This window comes from Peromyscus eremicus, chromosome 3, assembly GCF_949786415.1.
Source record: "Peromyscus eremicus chromosome 3, PerEre_H2_v1, whole genome shotgun sequence".
Lineage (NCBI taxonomy): Eukaryota > Metazoa > Chordata > Mammalia > Rodentia > Cricetidae > Peromyscus > Peromyscus eremicus.
Window position 1 is genome coordinate 59,609,907 of NC_081418.1, and position 16,720 is coordinate 59,626,626.

The 16,720-nt window shown below is 46.0% G+C and overlaps 1 protein-coding gene across 1 annotated transcript in view; it reads left to right on the forward strand.

Annotated features, from left to right (window-relative positions):
• Positions 1-4,351: 4,351 nt before the first annotated feature.
• The window catches only part of Nub1 (negative regulator of ubiquitin like proteins 1), a 38,134-nt gene continuing 25,765 nt past the window's right edge, over positions 4,352-16,720 (forward strand). The window contains exons 1-3 of the mRNA XM_059257741.1: positions 4,352-4,555; positions 8,595-8,712; positions 14,070-14,237. Of these exons, the coding sequence (XP_059113724.1) occupies positions 4,485-4,555; positions 8,595-8,712; positions 14,070-14,237 (357 nt within the window). The 5' untranslated portion in view covers positions 4,352-4,484. The remainder of the gene's footprint in view (positions 4,556-8,594; positions 8,713-14,069; positions 14,238-16,720) is intronic.

The window sequence follows — 16,720 nt, forward strand, 5'->3', positions numbered from 1 at the left end:
CCTGACCTGTTTACAACATTATGTAAACAAGAAAAGGATCTGAACAGACATTTCTTCGAAGAAGAACAAAAAGATGCCCAATGTCCATAGTCAGTACGGAAATACAACCAAAACCACAACATAGTACCACTGCTTGCTCATGAGGATGGCTGAAATAAAACAGAAAACTATTAGCTGGGCATGGTGGCACATGCCTTTAATCCCAGCACTCGAGAGGCAAAGGCAGGTGGATCTCTGTGAGTTCGAGGCCAGCCTGATGTACAAAGAGAATTCTAGGACAGCCAGGGATGTTACACAGAGAAACCCTGTCTTGAAAAAACCAAAAAGAAAAGAAAAATATTGGTGAAAATGTGAAGAAACTGGGACACTTCCCCTTGCACATCAGAACATAGAATGGGAAGTGTTGTGGGCAATGGTGTGGCAGTTCAAAAGATAAAGTCGGGCTGGGAGATGGCTCAGTTGGTAAGAGCACTTTCTGTGAAAGCAATAGGACCCAAGTTTGAATGCCCAGCATCCACATAAAAGCCTGGCATGGCCACACTTGCCTGTAACCTAAGCATGAGGGATGGAGGTGAAGACAGGCAGATACCAGGAGCTCAGTAGGCAGCCAGCTTAGTCTAAATGGTGGGTTTCATGTTCTGTGAGACTCTGTGTAATGGTTAGTGTGAATTGCCAACTTCGCAAAATCTAGAATCACCTGGGAGACAGACCAGAGGATGCCTGTGGACGATTATTTTGATTTTGTTAATTGAGGCAGGAGACCAACCCACTGTGGGTGGCACCAATCCCTGGCTGGGATCTTGGATGTCTAAATGGAGGAAGGGAGCTGAGCAGCAGCATGCATTTACTGCTCTCTGCTTCTTAACTGTGCATGTGTGATGGTTTGAATGGGAATGGCCCCTCCATAGACTCATATGTTTGAATGCTTGGCCCCTAGAGAGTGGCACTATTAGGAGGCGTGGCCTCGTTGAAGTAGGTGTGGCCTTGTTGGAGGAAGTGTGTGTAAGTGTGTCACTATGGGGATAGGTTTTGAGGTCTCATATGCTCAGTCTAGGCTCAGTGTGGCGTTTACTTCTGCTGCCTGCAGATCAAGATGTAGAACTCTTAGTTACCTCTCCAGCACCATGCTGGCCTGGTAGCCGCCATGCTTCTCGCTATGATAATAATGGACTAAACCGCTGAAACTGTAAGCCAGCCCCAATTAAATATTTTCCTTTATAAGAGAAGGTCATGGTGTCTCTTCAGAGTGATAGGAATCCTAACTAAGACAGTATGCAACGTGTCCAGCTGCTTCATTATCTTGACATCTTGTTTTTTTTGTGGTCTATACTGAAACCCAGAATAAATCCTTTCTTCCTTAAGCTGTTTCTGTCAGGTATTTTTTTTTTTAAATCACAGCAACAGGAAAAGAAACTAAGACTCCCCGTCTCAGAAAATAAGATGGAGAGTATAGAGGGAGATGCCCAATACTCCCTTGGCTTCCACCTGTGTGCACATGGGCGTGCACTCACATATTTGCACCACCCCATGATTAAAATATCAGGTTACCACATGAACCACCAGTTCCATTCCCAGACAGACACCCTAGAGAGCAGAAAACCTGTGCTCAAAGGAAAACTTGGACATTAGTGCTCACAGGAGCACTCCCCAACAGGTGAGCCATCCCAGAGTCTCTGAACTGTTGAATGGATAAACCAAATGTGCAGGCTGGTAGAGTGGACATCGTTTGGCAACAAAAAGGAATAAAGAATCAACACGCACTACAATGCGGATTAACTTGGAAAATGTTCACGTCAGTGAGAGAAGTCAGTTGTAGAAGCTTATTTATTGCATGATACCATTTGTTCTTTTGAGAGAGGGTCTCCGCACATAGCTCAGGCTGGCCTCAGGCTTGAGCTCTACCTCCATCTCCCAAGTGCTAGGAACACAAATATGCAGCTCACCCTGGTTCTGTGTGAGATCATTTTTATGAAATGTCCAAACCAAGCAAATTTATGAAAACAGAAAGTAGTTTAGTGGCATTGGGGTCTGGGAGAAGGCAAAGACAGGGGGTAAGGGGTGAGCAGTGTTTGAGTTGGGGGAATAAGAAGTTCTGTGATGCCTTCAGATTTTTGTTGTGAAGACTGGGTCAAGCTGCCCTTGAATTTGAAATCTTCCTACCTCGACCTCCACATTCTGCGATTATAGGCAAGTGTCACCATGCCTGTGGACGCAGGGTTCATTTTGAAAGTGATGAAATGTTTTAAAATTATTTGTGGTTATGGATGGAAAACTCTTCAAATATACTGAAAAGCATTGAATCACATAACTCAAATTTGAGTATTATAAGGCATATACATTATATCGCAGTAAAATTTTTTAAAGCTATAAATATATGTTAACCTCAACCCCAAGAGAAAACTTTAAAATCCTGTATGAAAAGACAGACCTATAGAAGCACAGCGGGGTGTGAAGTGCCATCCTAATTAGTCTTATCAATAAAAACCCGGAGTCAGACACGGAGGTGAAAGCCCAAAGATCAGAGAAGCAGAGCAGCCAGCCACCAGAGACTTCTTACCTCTACAAAATCTCAGACCGGCCGGGCGGTGGTGGCGCATGCCTTTAATCCCAGCACTCAGGAGGCAGAGCCAGGAGGATCTCTGTGAGTTCAAGGCCAGCCTGGTCTACCAAGTGAGTTCCAGGAAAGGCGCAAAGCTACATAGAGAAACCCTGTCTCAAAAACAACAACAACAACAACAACAACAACTCAGACTGAAACGGGGTTCCTGTCTCTAGGAATCCTCAGACTGAATGGGGTGGGGTGGGAGGATCCTGTCTCCACCTGCCTTATATTTTTGTCTCCACCTCCCTAGTGCTAGGATTAAAGGCACGAGCCTCCCAAATGCTGGGATCAAAGGTCTGAGCTACCACCACCTGGCTCTGTTTCTCTTTTAGACTGGTTCAATCTCCTCTAGCCCAGGGTGGCCTTGAACTCTTGATCTTCCTGCTTCCTCCTCCCAAGTGCTGGGATTTAAGGTGTGTGCCACCACTCCGGGGCCTCTATGGTTAACTAGTGGCTAGCTCCGCCCTCTGATCTCCAGGCAAGCTTTATTTGTCAGAACAAAAATCTACAACAGGAGGGCTGCAGGATCTTTGTGAGAAAAGGATCAAATTTCACTTCACTAAGTCTGTTACTTAGTTGCGAAGAAGGAAAGGTAATGACCTTAACGATTTGTTTAGAGTAGTAACAGTTACCTACAGATACTATTTTCTTAGGTTAACTTTGTTACTTTTGCTTGGTACCTAAGGCTGTGTCAGTTTTTGCTGCCTAGAAAACTACTTGCAAATCCAAAGCTTATAATAACTTGTTTAGCTCCAGATTCAGAGGCCAGGCATTTCTGGACTGACTCAGTGGGTCTGTGCTGGGCTTTCGCATGTGTGCGTGGAAAGTGGGTGCTGAGTGATTGATGTAGCTTCACTGGCAGGCTGACAGTTGACAAGCTCCTTGTCAGGGTCCCTCGGCTTTCCTCTGGTTGCTTGTGCTCCTTGCAGGCTAGCCCAGGCCTACTCACACAGTCTGCAGCAAGAGGGGGCTCAACACCAGAGCACTGTCCCGTTTCTCATAGTATTTTTTTTTAAAGGCCTTATTTTTTTTATTCCTGCTTGGATTTGTTTCCTCGCAGACTTAATGACACATGTCAGTTCATAGATTGTTATTTTTCACAGCGCTGGGCAAAGCAGACGTCTATAGATTCTCATGGTGGCAGTGGGTGGAAATGGGTAGCTGGGCAACTGGAGACTTGGGGACTTGGGAACCTACCTAACTTCTCCAAGAGGGGGTTGCGGAGGATAGTGTGAGGATCCTTTAGTTTTGGGGGACCCCCTAAGCCTATTGGCAGAAAGACGGGAAAAGGTCCAGGAAAACAGGTCTTGTCCTACTCCCTGTCAAGGCTTTTGGAGAAACAAAGCCAAATTCAATGTCCTCTGACGTCAGAAAAACTGGGTCTGGGAGAGAGGTCCGAGACCCGGTGCCTGCTGCGCCACTAGACTATCACCCCCACACCAGCATTCCTCACCACGCCCCTTGACCCCCTCCTCGCAACTCTCCCCTCCCGTTTTAGCCTCGCCCTTCACCTAACAGCTCCACCTGCCTCCGTCTTCTCCCTCGCCCCTCCTCATACCAGCCCCGCCCTGCAAATACCAGCCCCGCCCACAGACCGCCTGACTGCCATCTCTCCGCCTTTGCTCCACCCCTTCATATTAGCTCCGCCCCGCCGCCCACAGCCCTCCCCGCCTCCATCTTCGCCCTTGTCCCGCCCCATATTAGCCCCGCCCATTAAGTGCTAGCCCCGCCCACACCCGCGTCTTCCCAGCCGCTTCTTTTCCCACTCTTTGGTCTCAGGACTGGCTCCTCGGCCCCACCCCTCCATGAAGCCCCCGCCCACGATCCGCCTTCCGGACAGCGCGAGGGGGCGGGAGCGGGAGCGGGGCCGGCCTCACCCGGAATGAAAACAAACGGCGGCCTCTGCGGCATCCGGGCACTCAGCAGGTCGCGGCTGGCGCGGCGGTGGCGCAGGTGAGGCGGCTGCGGCGGGCACCGACCGGGACCTGGGCCTGGCTACGCGGCCGGGTCGGCCGTCGGCGCGGCGGGAGCGGTCGGGTGGACGCGGCGGTGCAGGCTCGGGTGGGAGCGGGAGGAGGTTGCTGCGGGCCTGAGGGAGGGGGACAGACACTTGTCGTCAGCCTGAGCTGCGTTGAGAGGATTGTCCGGGGCTGACGTGCGCGGACAGCGGATCGTTGTGGGTGAGAACGAGAGCTTTCTGGACCCACACTGGCCCTGCCTCCTTTCCTTCCCTTGCTCTTACTTTTAAATACGAGACCCTAATCGCGTGTTATTTCCTCGGGAGGGAATATGTGTTGAATGTGCGTGAGTCTGTGAGTCTGGATTGATCTATTCCAGAAGAGAAAGTGAAAATTTCAACGTTAATTCCTAACGTTTCACTTTCGGTTCTGAACGCTGACATTCAGGACTCAAGTGTTTTCCGCGTTATGATGGGGAACACCCAGCAACATGCACAAAACTTGCAGTTCTCCAATTAAAACGGAAACTGGGCTACGAGATTTTCTTCCTTTTGACCTAACACTTGTCATTCTATTGTTTATAACTAGAGTCATACTTTTGAAGACTGCGATTTAATTTTTTGTTGTTGTTAATAAATGTGTCTCACTATGTAGCTCTGGCTGTCCTGGAATTCTGTATGTAGATTAGCCTGGCTTCAAACTCACGGGAGATCTTCCTCCTTTTGCTTCCCTAGTTCTGGGATTACAGGCGTGCAACAGTATGGCGCGACGGTGGTTTATTTTTTTCTTTGTTTGTTTTTTGTTTTTCGAGACAGGGTTTCTCTGTGAAACAGTCCTGGCTGTCCAGGAACTCGCTCTGTAGACCAGTAGCCTCGAACTGGCAGAGATCTGCCTACCTCTGCCTCCCGAGTGCTGGGATCAAAGGCGTGCACCACCACCACCCAGCTGGTGGTTTAATTTTTTAAACATTAAATCTTATGTTAAACCGGTCATAGTGGCTAACGCCTTAATTCTAGCATTTGGGAGGCAGAGGCAGGCCAATCTCTGTGAGTTCGAGGCCAGTCTAGTCTACATAGTGAGTTCCAGGACAGCCAGAGCTAAGTGGTGAGACCCTGTATACTGGCTGGTTTTGTGTCAACTTGACACAAGCCACAGTCATCAGAGAGGAAGGAGCCTCAATTGAGGAAATGCCTCCATGAGTTCCAGCGGTAAGGCATTTTCTCTATTAGGGATAAATGGAAGAGGGTCCCGTCTGTTGTGGATGGTGCCATCCCTGGGCTGGTGGTCCTGGGTTCTATATGAAAGCAGGCTGAGCAAACCAGTAAACAGCACCCCTCTATGGCTTCTGCATCAGCTCCTGCCTCCAGGATCCTGCCCCAATTGAGTTCTTGTCCTGGCTTCCTTCAATAATGAACAGCAATATGGAAGTGTAAGCCAAATAAACCCTTTTCTTCCCAACTTGCTGTATGGTCATGGTGTTTGATTGAAGCAATAGAAATCCTAACTAAGACACCCTGTCTCAGAAAAAAAAAATTATGTGGTGCAGACCCTGCGACAGTGTTGGAACACAGACAGGAGTTGTGATGACCTTGTCTCTTTTTTCAGACCGTGGACTGGTTACCGTCTGGAAGGTTGTTTTCAACCTTCTAAATAGCTAGGTATCCATAAGTTATCCCTGCCACCCTCCTTCTGAGGTGGCATGATCTTTTCCTTGGAATTTTTGTAGATGTCAGTCCTGTGTCTGGTGGGTTAAGTGACTTGTGTTTGCAAAGCAAATGCTCCTAAGTGCTGCTGTGCCTTGCTGTGAGGATCAGTTTGTGAGTGACTAAAAACACAGCTCACACACATTCACTGTTCATTCTGTTCCCCATCCTGACGACCTGCTTCTCACTCTCAGACAGATCTGAGCATTCTTTCAAAAGTGTGGTTACAGAATAATGCTTAAGTCACCATACTTAACTTAAAATCAGGTGGATTATCTTCAGGAGGCTGTAGAGTATTAGCCCTCCATAGGGGAAAAAAAGAAACATCTAAGTTATTAATCCATACATTTTTTTCCACTCTGGAATTTATGTTCATTAATAAGGAGTGAGTAACTTCCTCCTTTGTTTTATTTGGCAAACCTTGAAACACTTCACTACGCTTCCCAGCTTCCACCGGCATTCAGCAGCTTCACCCACCCCTTGGAATAGCTGTGTTGATGTGGGATGCCGTAGCTCCTATGTAGAAAAGAGAAGTTACATGCTGAGGACATGCAGCAAGGGACTGTGAGACAATACAGAGTCCATTTTTGTAGGCAGATGTCCCATGCCAGATCTAGCACTGGCTCATGTGGTTTTCAAACCTAGAGCCTGGGTTTCCCAGCTGTAAGATGATCTAGCCACCGTTAGATTGAATAATAGATGTTGATGTGCTTTGTGCTCTCAAAAGTACCGGTGACAACAAAAACAACAAACCATGTGAGCGAGGTGTGATGGCTCATGCCTGTTATCCAGGCGCTGTGGAAGGAAGCTGAGTAAGGACCTTGTCTCAAAACAAAAATAAAACAACAAAATGTGAAATAATATAGTTCTGTAATTTTAATTTTATTTATTTTTGAGAGGCTGGCCTAGAATTCACATTGATCTGTCTCTGCCTCCCAAGAGCTTAAAGGTGTGTATCACCACACCTAGCTAACCCTTTAATTTTCAGAGTTCAACTATACAAACATTTATTATTGATAGTTCGTAGTTCAAAGTAGCTTTTCTTTGTGCTTAATTACCAGAGTGCTTAGTCTTTGGTTTTGAGTTAAAGCAGCCAAAGTGTGAGAGAATTTAAAAACTATATATTGGATTGCTTAAAAGATTTGTTTTAAGCCTGGCGTGGTGGCGCATGCCTTTAATCCCAGCACTCAGGAAGCAGAGCCGGGCGGATCTCTGTGAGTTCAGGCCAGCCTGGGCTACCAAGTGAGTTCCAGGAGAGGCGCAAAGCTACACAGAGAAACCCTGTCTCGAAAAACAAAAAAAAACAAAAAAACAAAACAAACAAAAAGATTTGTTTTAAAATAAAATTATCAGCTGGGCGTGGTAGTGCATGCCTTTAATCCCAGCACTTGGGCGCCAGAGGCAGGCAGATCTCCATGAATTCGAGGCCAGCCCAGTCTACAAATTGAGTTCCAGGACAGCTAGGGCTGTTACAAAGAGAAAGCTTAAGAAAAAAAATATAAAATAAAATGAAATTATCTTTTATTTTATGTGTATGGGTTTTTTGCCTGTATGTATGTCTGTACACCAGAAAAGGCCCTTGGATCCCCTAGAACTAAAGTTACAGATGGTTGTGAGCTGCCTTGGGGTGCTGGGAACCAAACCCAGGTCCTCTTGAAGAACAGGCAGTACCTGAACCTTGGAGCTGTCTGGCCCGAACCCTTTCCTTATCTTTCTGAGAATGACAACAGGTTAAGAAATGGAGAGTAGGGCCGGGCGGTGGTGGCGCACGCCTTTAATCCCAGCACTCGGGAGGCAGAGCCAGGCGGATCTCTCGAGGCCAGCCTGGGCTACCAAATGAGTTCCAGGAAAGGCGCAAAGCTACACAGAGAAACCCTGTCTCGAAAAAAACCAAAAAAAGAAAAAAGAAAAAGAAATGGAGAGTAGAGCACAGGCCGAGCATGTGAAATACCTTGGTTTGCTCCCTCCTTCCACAGGAAACAGGAGCTTAAACTACTCCTTGCTACATATTAGCAAGTTTGAAAGAGACATTTTAAGCTGGGTGTGGTAATTTACGCCTTTTGTCCCAGCGCTGATGATCTACAGAATGAGTTCCAGGACAGACAGGGCTACACAGAGAAACCCTGGCTCGGGAAAACAAAGAAAAAACAATAACAAAAGAAACATTTTATATTGACTTACGTGTAATTGGATACAGTAGCTTATATTAAACTGACAGAGGCGCAGAGGGGAACCCCACTTACTTTGCAGAACACCTCAGTGGATTAGGTAATGTGTACAGCATTTTCAAATGTAATGTGGGTTTTATTGATTTACAGTTTTCCTCTCAAGGATGGCGCAGAAGAAATATCTTCAAGCAAAATTGACCCAGTTTCTAAGGGAAGACAGAATTCAACTTTGGAAACCTCCATATACTGATGAAAATAAAGAAGTTGGTTTGGCCTTAAAGGTATTTTTCTTTTAATATGTAAATCTTTTGTACTGTCATAACATCTTAGTAAATACTATTCTGAAGTCACCGGAAATGACCAGGTACAGCTGTGAAAACGGTGAGAAGCACCAAAACCTTTAGTAAAGAACAAATCTCATTTAAATTTAATTTAATTTTTAAAAATTAAATTTAATCTTTTTCAGCACTAAAGGTAGAACCCAGGACTTCACACATGCTAGGCAAGCTTTTTTTGTTGTTGTTGTTGTTTTTTTTTTTAAAGATTTATTTATTATGTATAAAGGAGAGGGTGTCAGATCTCATTACAGATGGTTGTGAGCCACCATGTAGGTGCTGGGGATTGAACTCAGGACCTCTGGAAGAGCAGTCAGTGTTTTTAACCTCTGAGCCATCTCTCCAGCCCCTTGTTGTTGTTTTTTGAGACAGGGTTTCTCTGTGTAGTTTTGGTGGCTGTCCTGGATCTTGCTCTGTAGCCCAGGCTGATTAGGCAAGCTTTTTACCACCAAGCCACAAACCCAGTCCTGTGATTGGCATTTCATTCTTATGAGAATGCTGCCTGATTCTCTGGGTATTGTATTAGTCACTTTAACTATAATGAAGTAGCTGGGGCAAATTAAGTTCTAAAGAGAAAGGTTATTTGGTTCATGGTTCTGGAAGTTCCTCAAGCTTGAGTGGTCGTGAAGCCTCAGGACTTTGGCAAGGGTAGCACACTGTGACAAGCCTCAGGGCAAAGAGGAGGACTGTGCTGCCAGTCCTGTGAAGCACAGCACACACACTCAGGCACAGCATGTACTGTCTCATGATGAGAGCAAATGACTTCAAACTAGCCCTGGGTAGGTTAGAGTGAGCTCCAGCCTCTCTAAAACAGTTTACCGTGAAGTAGTGTGGGAGCCAGCAGCAACCTCAGACTCCTGAAAATCACTAACCAGATGTGAGCCAAACTCACATCTCAGGCACATCACCCAACCACACATCTCAGAGCATCCCCAGTGGTGAAGGAAATTTCTCACCTGAACCAGGAAACTGAAAGGAAGGATGTAGCCAATGGAGTCCCATAAATCCCCTTGCTGGCCTTACCCTCAAGGAACTCACCACCACCTGCCAGTAGTGCCACCCTGGGCATTAAGCCTTTAACACAGAGGCTTTGGAGATACTCAACCCTTGGCATGTATGTGCTACTTTTAATGCCTTCTGAACTTGCTGGCTATGGTGTCTTGGCTTGAGAACTAATGAGACATAATAAAGACACTGGCCTTATTTCCAGTTCCTGTGAAAGCTAATATCAGGAGCATCTTGCATCCTAATGAGGCATGGTGGCCCTAGTAGCTTGGAGGAGGGATGGTTGCCAGAAGGAAGAAGCCTTGATCAGAAGCTTGACCCTTTCTGTCCCACTCTCCAGCCACAGAGAGGAAAGGGCTAATCATGGCTTTTATCACCAGTGGCCTGGGATTTAATCAGTCAAGGCTGATAGCAGGCCTGCATTACAAATATGTAAATGATGGGCTCCAGAGTCCTACTCCAAACACTTAGGAGCTGGGAGGGTAGGTAACTCACTCCCTGGGGTAGGGACATCCCCTAGGGCCCTTGGGAACCTCACACTGTCCCTGTGATCTCTATTCTCTTGTAGCCTTTGTGGGAAACTAGAATCCCAGAACTTGTTCTGAGTTCTGAGTCATTGTAGCAAATTGTCAAACATGGGAACCCTGTACTTTGTAGCCAGTCAGTGAGGGTTACCTGGAGACCGCATGCTTGGCACCTGGTGCTGGCCATGAGGGTGCACCCGGAGACCTGTGGAGCGGAAGCCTGGGTAGTGATTATCAAGGGCAGGTTGAACTGTTGGTCGAGTTAATGTCAGCATCACCAGCTGTGGTACTTTGAATGTCATTGGCCCCCATAAGCTCATGCCTCTCTATTGAGAGGTGTGGCCTAGTTGAAGGAAATATGTCACTGTGGGGGTGGCTTTGAGATCTCTTTTGCTTAAGCTTCACTCAATGTCACAGTCCACTTCCTGTTGCCTTCTAATGAAGATGTAGCCAGTTCCATGTCTGCCTGCATGCTGTCATGCTCCCCACCATGATGATAATGGACTGAACCTCTGAACTGTAAGCTGCCACCACAACTAAATGTCTTCCTTTATAAGAGTTGCCATGGTCATTGTGGCTCTTCACAGTAATAGAAACCCTAACTGAGATACCTGCTGTCAGGAGAAAAAGAAAAATATGCCCTTCCTAGGTAATTAGGGTTTTGGTGGTTGGTAGGTTGGTTTGGTGTTCTGTTTCGGCTTTTTGAAACAGTTTTCACACAAACTCCCTAGGACTTGGACTCCTGATCTCCCTTCTCTGCCTCCCGAGTGTTCAGATTGCAGATGTGCTCTACCATGCTCGGGGGGCATCAGAATTTAGAAAGTGATTTTTTTCTACATTTATTTATTTTTAAAGATTTATTTATTTATTATGTATACAGTGTTCTGTCTGCATGTACATTACAGACCAGAAGAGGGCGCCAGATCTCATTATAGATGGTTGTGAGCCACTATGTGTTTGCTGGGAATTGAACTCAAGACCTCTGGAAGAACAAGCAGTGCTCTTAACCACTGAGCCATCTCTCCAGCCCCCACATTTACTTATTTTTATATGAGTGGTGCACATGGGGAATTGGAGGACTGCCTTCAGGAGTCAGTTATCTCCTTCCACCATGTGGACTCTGGAGAGCGAAAGGTTCTCAGCCTTGGTGGCAGAGACCTTACCTGTTTGAGCCATCCTACTGGCTTTGAAATTGATTTTTAAAGTATTTTATTTTTAAAACTTTCATGTTTTGTAGTGATAAAAATGATATGTATTTCTGGGTTAAAAATAAATAGAGCTGAGCCTATTGGTAAACACTAGAAATCCCAGCACTCCAATGGCTGAGGCAGGAGGATTACCAGATCAAGGGCAGTCAACTCGTGTACATAGTCATGCCTTCACCACTGGGGATGCTCTGAGATGTGTGGTTGGGTGATGTGCCTGAGATGTGAGTTTGGCTCACACCTGGTTAGTGATAGGCAGAAGTCTGAGGTTGCTGCTGGCTCCCACACTACTTCACAGTAAACTGTTTTAGAGAGGCTGGAGCTCACTCTAACCTACCCAGGGCTAGTTTGCAGTCATTTGCTCTCATCATGAGACAGTACACACTGTGCCTGAGTGTGTGTGCTGTGCTTCACAGGACTGGCAGGACAGTAGGCTTGCTCATACCAGCATCACTATAGACATGCAACATGGACATTAAGCTGGCCACTTCCAGGTCTGGAGAGATGAATGGCTCAGCAGTTAAGAGGCTCACAACTGCCTGTAACTGAGCTCCAGGGGATCTGTTGCCTTTATCTGGTCTCCACAGGCCCCTGCAGATACATGTATATTACATATATAAATAATGAAAGTAAGCCTTTTTTTTTTTTTTTTGAGACAGGGTTTCTCTGTGTAGCTTTGCGCCTTTTCCTGGATCTTGCTCTGTAGACCAGGCTGGCCTCAAACTCACAAAGATCCACCTGCCTCTGCCTCCCAAGTGCTGGGATTAAAGGCATGTGCCACCACCCGGCTGAAAGTAAGCCTTTTTTAAAACAACCCCTTGATCACTGAGGAGAAGGAATTTTTTAGTTGCATTGTGCATTGTATCTTATGAGGTATCTGACTTACATTTGGTCCATCATTGATCAAAGCAAAGTTATGTAGCACATGAGTATTCTTAAATACAGAAATATAAAGAAGACAATTTATACCACGTGGTGGTAGTGCATGCCTTTAATCCTAGCACTCCGGAGGCAGAGGCAGGCAGATCTCTGTGAGTTCGAGGCCAGCCTGGTCTACAGAGTGAGTTCTAGGACAGGCATCAAAACTACACAGAGAAACCCTGTCTCAAAAAACAAACAAACAAAAGACAGTTTTATAAACCAGACATGGTGAGCATGCCTGTTTTAGCACTCAGGGAGGTAGATGCAGGAGGATCAGAAGTTCATGGTCATTCTAGGTTGGCCTCAAATTTGCTATAGGTAGCCAAGGATGACTATGTAGCAAATTTGAGGCCAGCCTAGAATATATGAGATCCTATCTCAAAGAATATATATATATATATATTTTTTTTTTTTTTAAAGATTTGTTTATTATGTATACAGTGTTCTGTCTGCATGTATCCCTGCACACCAGAAGAGGGCACCAGATCACATTACAGATGGTTGTGAGCCACCATGTGGTTTCTGGGAATTGAACTCAGGACCTCTGGGAGAGCAGGCAGTGCTCTTAACTGCTGAACCATCTCTCCAGCTCCAAAGAATATATTTTTAAAAATATAGTAAACGTTGGGGTTGGGGATTTAGCTCAGTGGTAGAGCGCCTGCCTAGCAAGCGCAAGGCCCTGGGTTCGGTCCTCAGTTAAAAAAAAAAAAAAATAGTGAACATCATTGATATGGTTATATTCTTCCCATCTCCTCCTAATGACTATTTAAAATGTTTTATGAATAGGACTTTGTCACCAAAAAACCACAAAAAAACAAAAACCCTTAACAACCAAATAAAAAGGAAGGTTATTTAATCTGTCTTGATCTCACACAGTTTGAAAAATTAGAATATTTTTTCTGTTTTAAATTTTTTCCCATCCAACGACAGTTTTAAAAGGTTTTTACATTTATTTTATGTGTGAGTATCTTTACTGCATGTATGTATATGCACCTCATGTGTGATTAGTACCCTTGGAAGTCAGAAAGAGAGAGGACATTGGATCCCCTGGATCTGGAGTTGCAGATGGTGGTGAACTACCATGTGGGTGTTAGGGATCAAACCCAGGTCTTCTGTAAGAGCAACAAATGCTCTTAACCACTGAGCCATCTCTCCAACCTCCACGACTTAAATAAGTGTGTGTGTGTGTGTGTGTGTGTGTGTGTGTGTGTGTGTGTGTGTACATGCATAAACCACGGCATATTTGTGGAGGTTAGAAGTCAATATGGGACTTGGTTCTCTCCCATCATGTAGGGCCCAGAAATTGAACTCAAGGCGCTAAGCAAGTGCCTTTACGTGTTGAGCCATCTCGACAGCCCTAGTTCACTGCTTCGTAAAGTAATTTCTTAATATATTTAGGTCACAAGAGTCTCAGCCCTCCTCTCTGTCCCCCTGGAGTAGCCCCAGTTACTCTCACTTTGCCTACCGAGCCTATTTTCACTGTTGTAAGTGTTTTAATTTCTCTCTGAATCCTCCCTGAAAGCCGAGATTGCATTTCAGTACAATGGCGGCTTCCCTTGTCAGAGGAATGTCGCTTTGGGGATTTTTTTTCTTTTACTATTCTGCACTGGCACTCTGCTGAGCTCCAGTCTCTGATTTCCCCTCATAGGACCTTGCTAAGAAGTACTCTGACCGACTAGAGTGCTGTGAAAATGAAGTGGAGAACATAATAGAGGAGATCCGTTGCAAAGCCATTGAGCGCGGCACAGGGAATGAACACTTCCGAACAACTGGGATTGCCACAATTGAGGTGTTTCTGCCTCCAAGACTCCGGAAAGTGAGTAACTGCCCAGGGCGCATTGAGACCAGCTTAGTGCTGTGATCAGGTTTTGTTGTGGGTTTGTTTGGTTTGGTTTTGTAAATCTACAAGCAGAGTGTTTAAGGAACTCCGCATGTTGAATGATTGATGATGCAGACTTATCCTGGTAGATTTAAGGTAGGCTTGTTCAAAGCATCAGTTACAGAAATGGGGCATGGTAGTGCACATTGTAATCTCAGCACTTGGGAGGCAGAGGCAGGAGGATCCTGGGAATTCAGGGTTATCCTCAGCTGCATAGTGAGTTCAAGGCCAGTCCAGGCTGCATGAAAAACATGCCTTAAAAAACAAACACATGCCGGGCGGTGGTGGCGCACGCTTTTAATCCCAGCACTCGGGAAGCAGAGCCAGGTGGATCTCTGTGAGTTCGAGGCCAGCCTGGGCTACCAAGTGAGTTCCAGGAAAAGGCGCAAAGCTACACAGAGAAACCCTGTCTCGAAAAACCAAAAAAAAAACAAACACAGTGTCCCATGGGCCAGTGAGATGGCTTAGCAGGAAAAGACTCTTATCATCAATCCTCATGACACGGGTGTATTCCTCAGAACCAAGTGGTAGAAGGAGAACTGACTCCTGCAGGCTGTCTTATAATCACAAGTGCTCTGTGGTGTGACTGTGCTAAATAAATGTCATTTTAAAAATGAAAGCAAACCCTCATGTACAGAGCTGTATGTTAAGTGTGTACCCTTTCTAGTTTAATGCTTACAGATACTAACAAGTAGGGCTGGAGAGATGGCTCAGAGGTTAAGAGCACTGGCTGTTCTTCCAGAGGACCTGGGGTTCAGTTCTCAGCACCCACAGTACAGCTCCCAGCCATCTTTAACTCCAGCCCCAGGGTGGTCCAGTGGCCCTCCTGTAGCTTCCTCGGGCATTGCACACACACGGTGCACAGACATACATGCAGGCAAACACCTATACGTGTAAATTAAACGTGAAGGGAAATCAACTTTCAATGTCAAGAAGTCAAAGTAGACAGCAGGTTTTAGAACCCTATGTAGTAGGACTCTCTCTGCAGGAGCTCATCTTCTCCTGTTCTGATGGAGGGCAGGGGGTAGTCAGCTGAGTGCTGAACAGGGCTGAACTGACCTGGGTGTATAGCCCCCTTGTCGCAGGGCCTCCTCCTCAGGTAGTGCATGTCCGGCATGTTCTCCTGGCAAGCACTTGGCAGCCCTTCTCAGAACCGAACAGTGTTGACCGTTCTCAGAAGTGAAAGTAGGTACTTCAGCAGTTCAAATGCTTGCCAGAGCCCAGGCGATGATGGCGCACGCCTTTAATCCCAGCACTCAGGAGGCAGAGCCAGGCGATCTCTGTGAGTTCGAGGCCAGCCTGGGCTACAGAGCAAGTTCCAGGACAGGCACCTAATCTACACAGAGAAACCCTGTCTCGAAAAAAAAAAAAAACAGAAAAAAAAAAATGCTGCCAGAAAGCCTGATGACTTCATTGTGATTCCCTGGTAGCTGCATAAAGGCAGAAAGAGAGACCTGATACCACAACCTTGTCCTCTGACCTCCACATGTGTGCCATGGCACACCCACATGTCCCCTGTGCCCCATCATAGCAGACACACACACACAAACACACACACACACACACACACACACACACACACACACTTTTTTTTAAAGCAAGAAAAACAAAGCACTTGTATATGGAACTGGAGATGTGGCTCATGTCAGTAAAATTGCCTGCCGTGCGAGCATGAGGACCTAAGTTCTGATCCCTAGAATCCAGGTATGTGAGGGTTCCTGGAACCCCAGCCCTGGGTGGTACAGGCTTACAGAGGTGTGGATGGATCCCTGAAGCTCATTGGCCAGTGGATCAATGAGAGACTCTATTGAAGTAAAAAAAAAAAAAAAAAAAAAGAACTGTGAGTCCGAGGCTAGCCTGGTCTACAATGCAAGTTGAGGGCAGTCAGGGCTACACAGAGAAACCGTGTCTGAGAGGGTAGGGGGGGAGGAAGGAAGGAAGAAGAAAGGAAAGAAAAGGCAGAAAGTAATCAAGACACCTCCGGATTTCACACCTGTCACACATGCACATCCACAATAACAAGTACAACCACCACACACCAAATATTGTAAGAATAAACTGACTGGTGAGCGTTCACAGTAGCACCACTCATAATGGCTAAGGTAGAGACAGCCTAACTTCCATCAGTGGGTGTGTGGATAAACAGATACACCCACACCACAGAAGACAGCTGCTGGTACAGATACACAATAGTTTATCATATGAGCAAACCTCAGAAACATGCAAAAAAGGCCTGATGCTGTATGGTCCTGCTTCTGTGAAGTATCCAAAACAGACAACTTTGTAGACAGAAAATAAATGGTCACAAGGCTGGGAAGTAGAGGGATGGGGTGTAGGGCATGGTGCCTGGTAACGGAGGATGAGTGGGAATGTTCAGAAATTCCATGAAACATTTTCTTAAGATTTTATTTTTAGGGGGC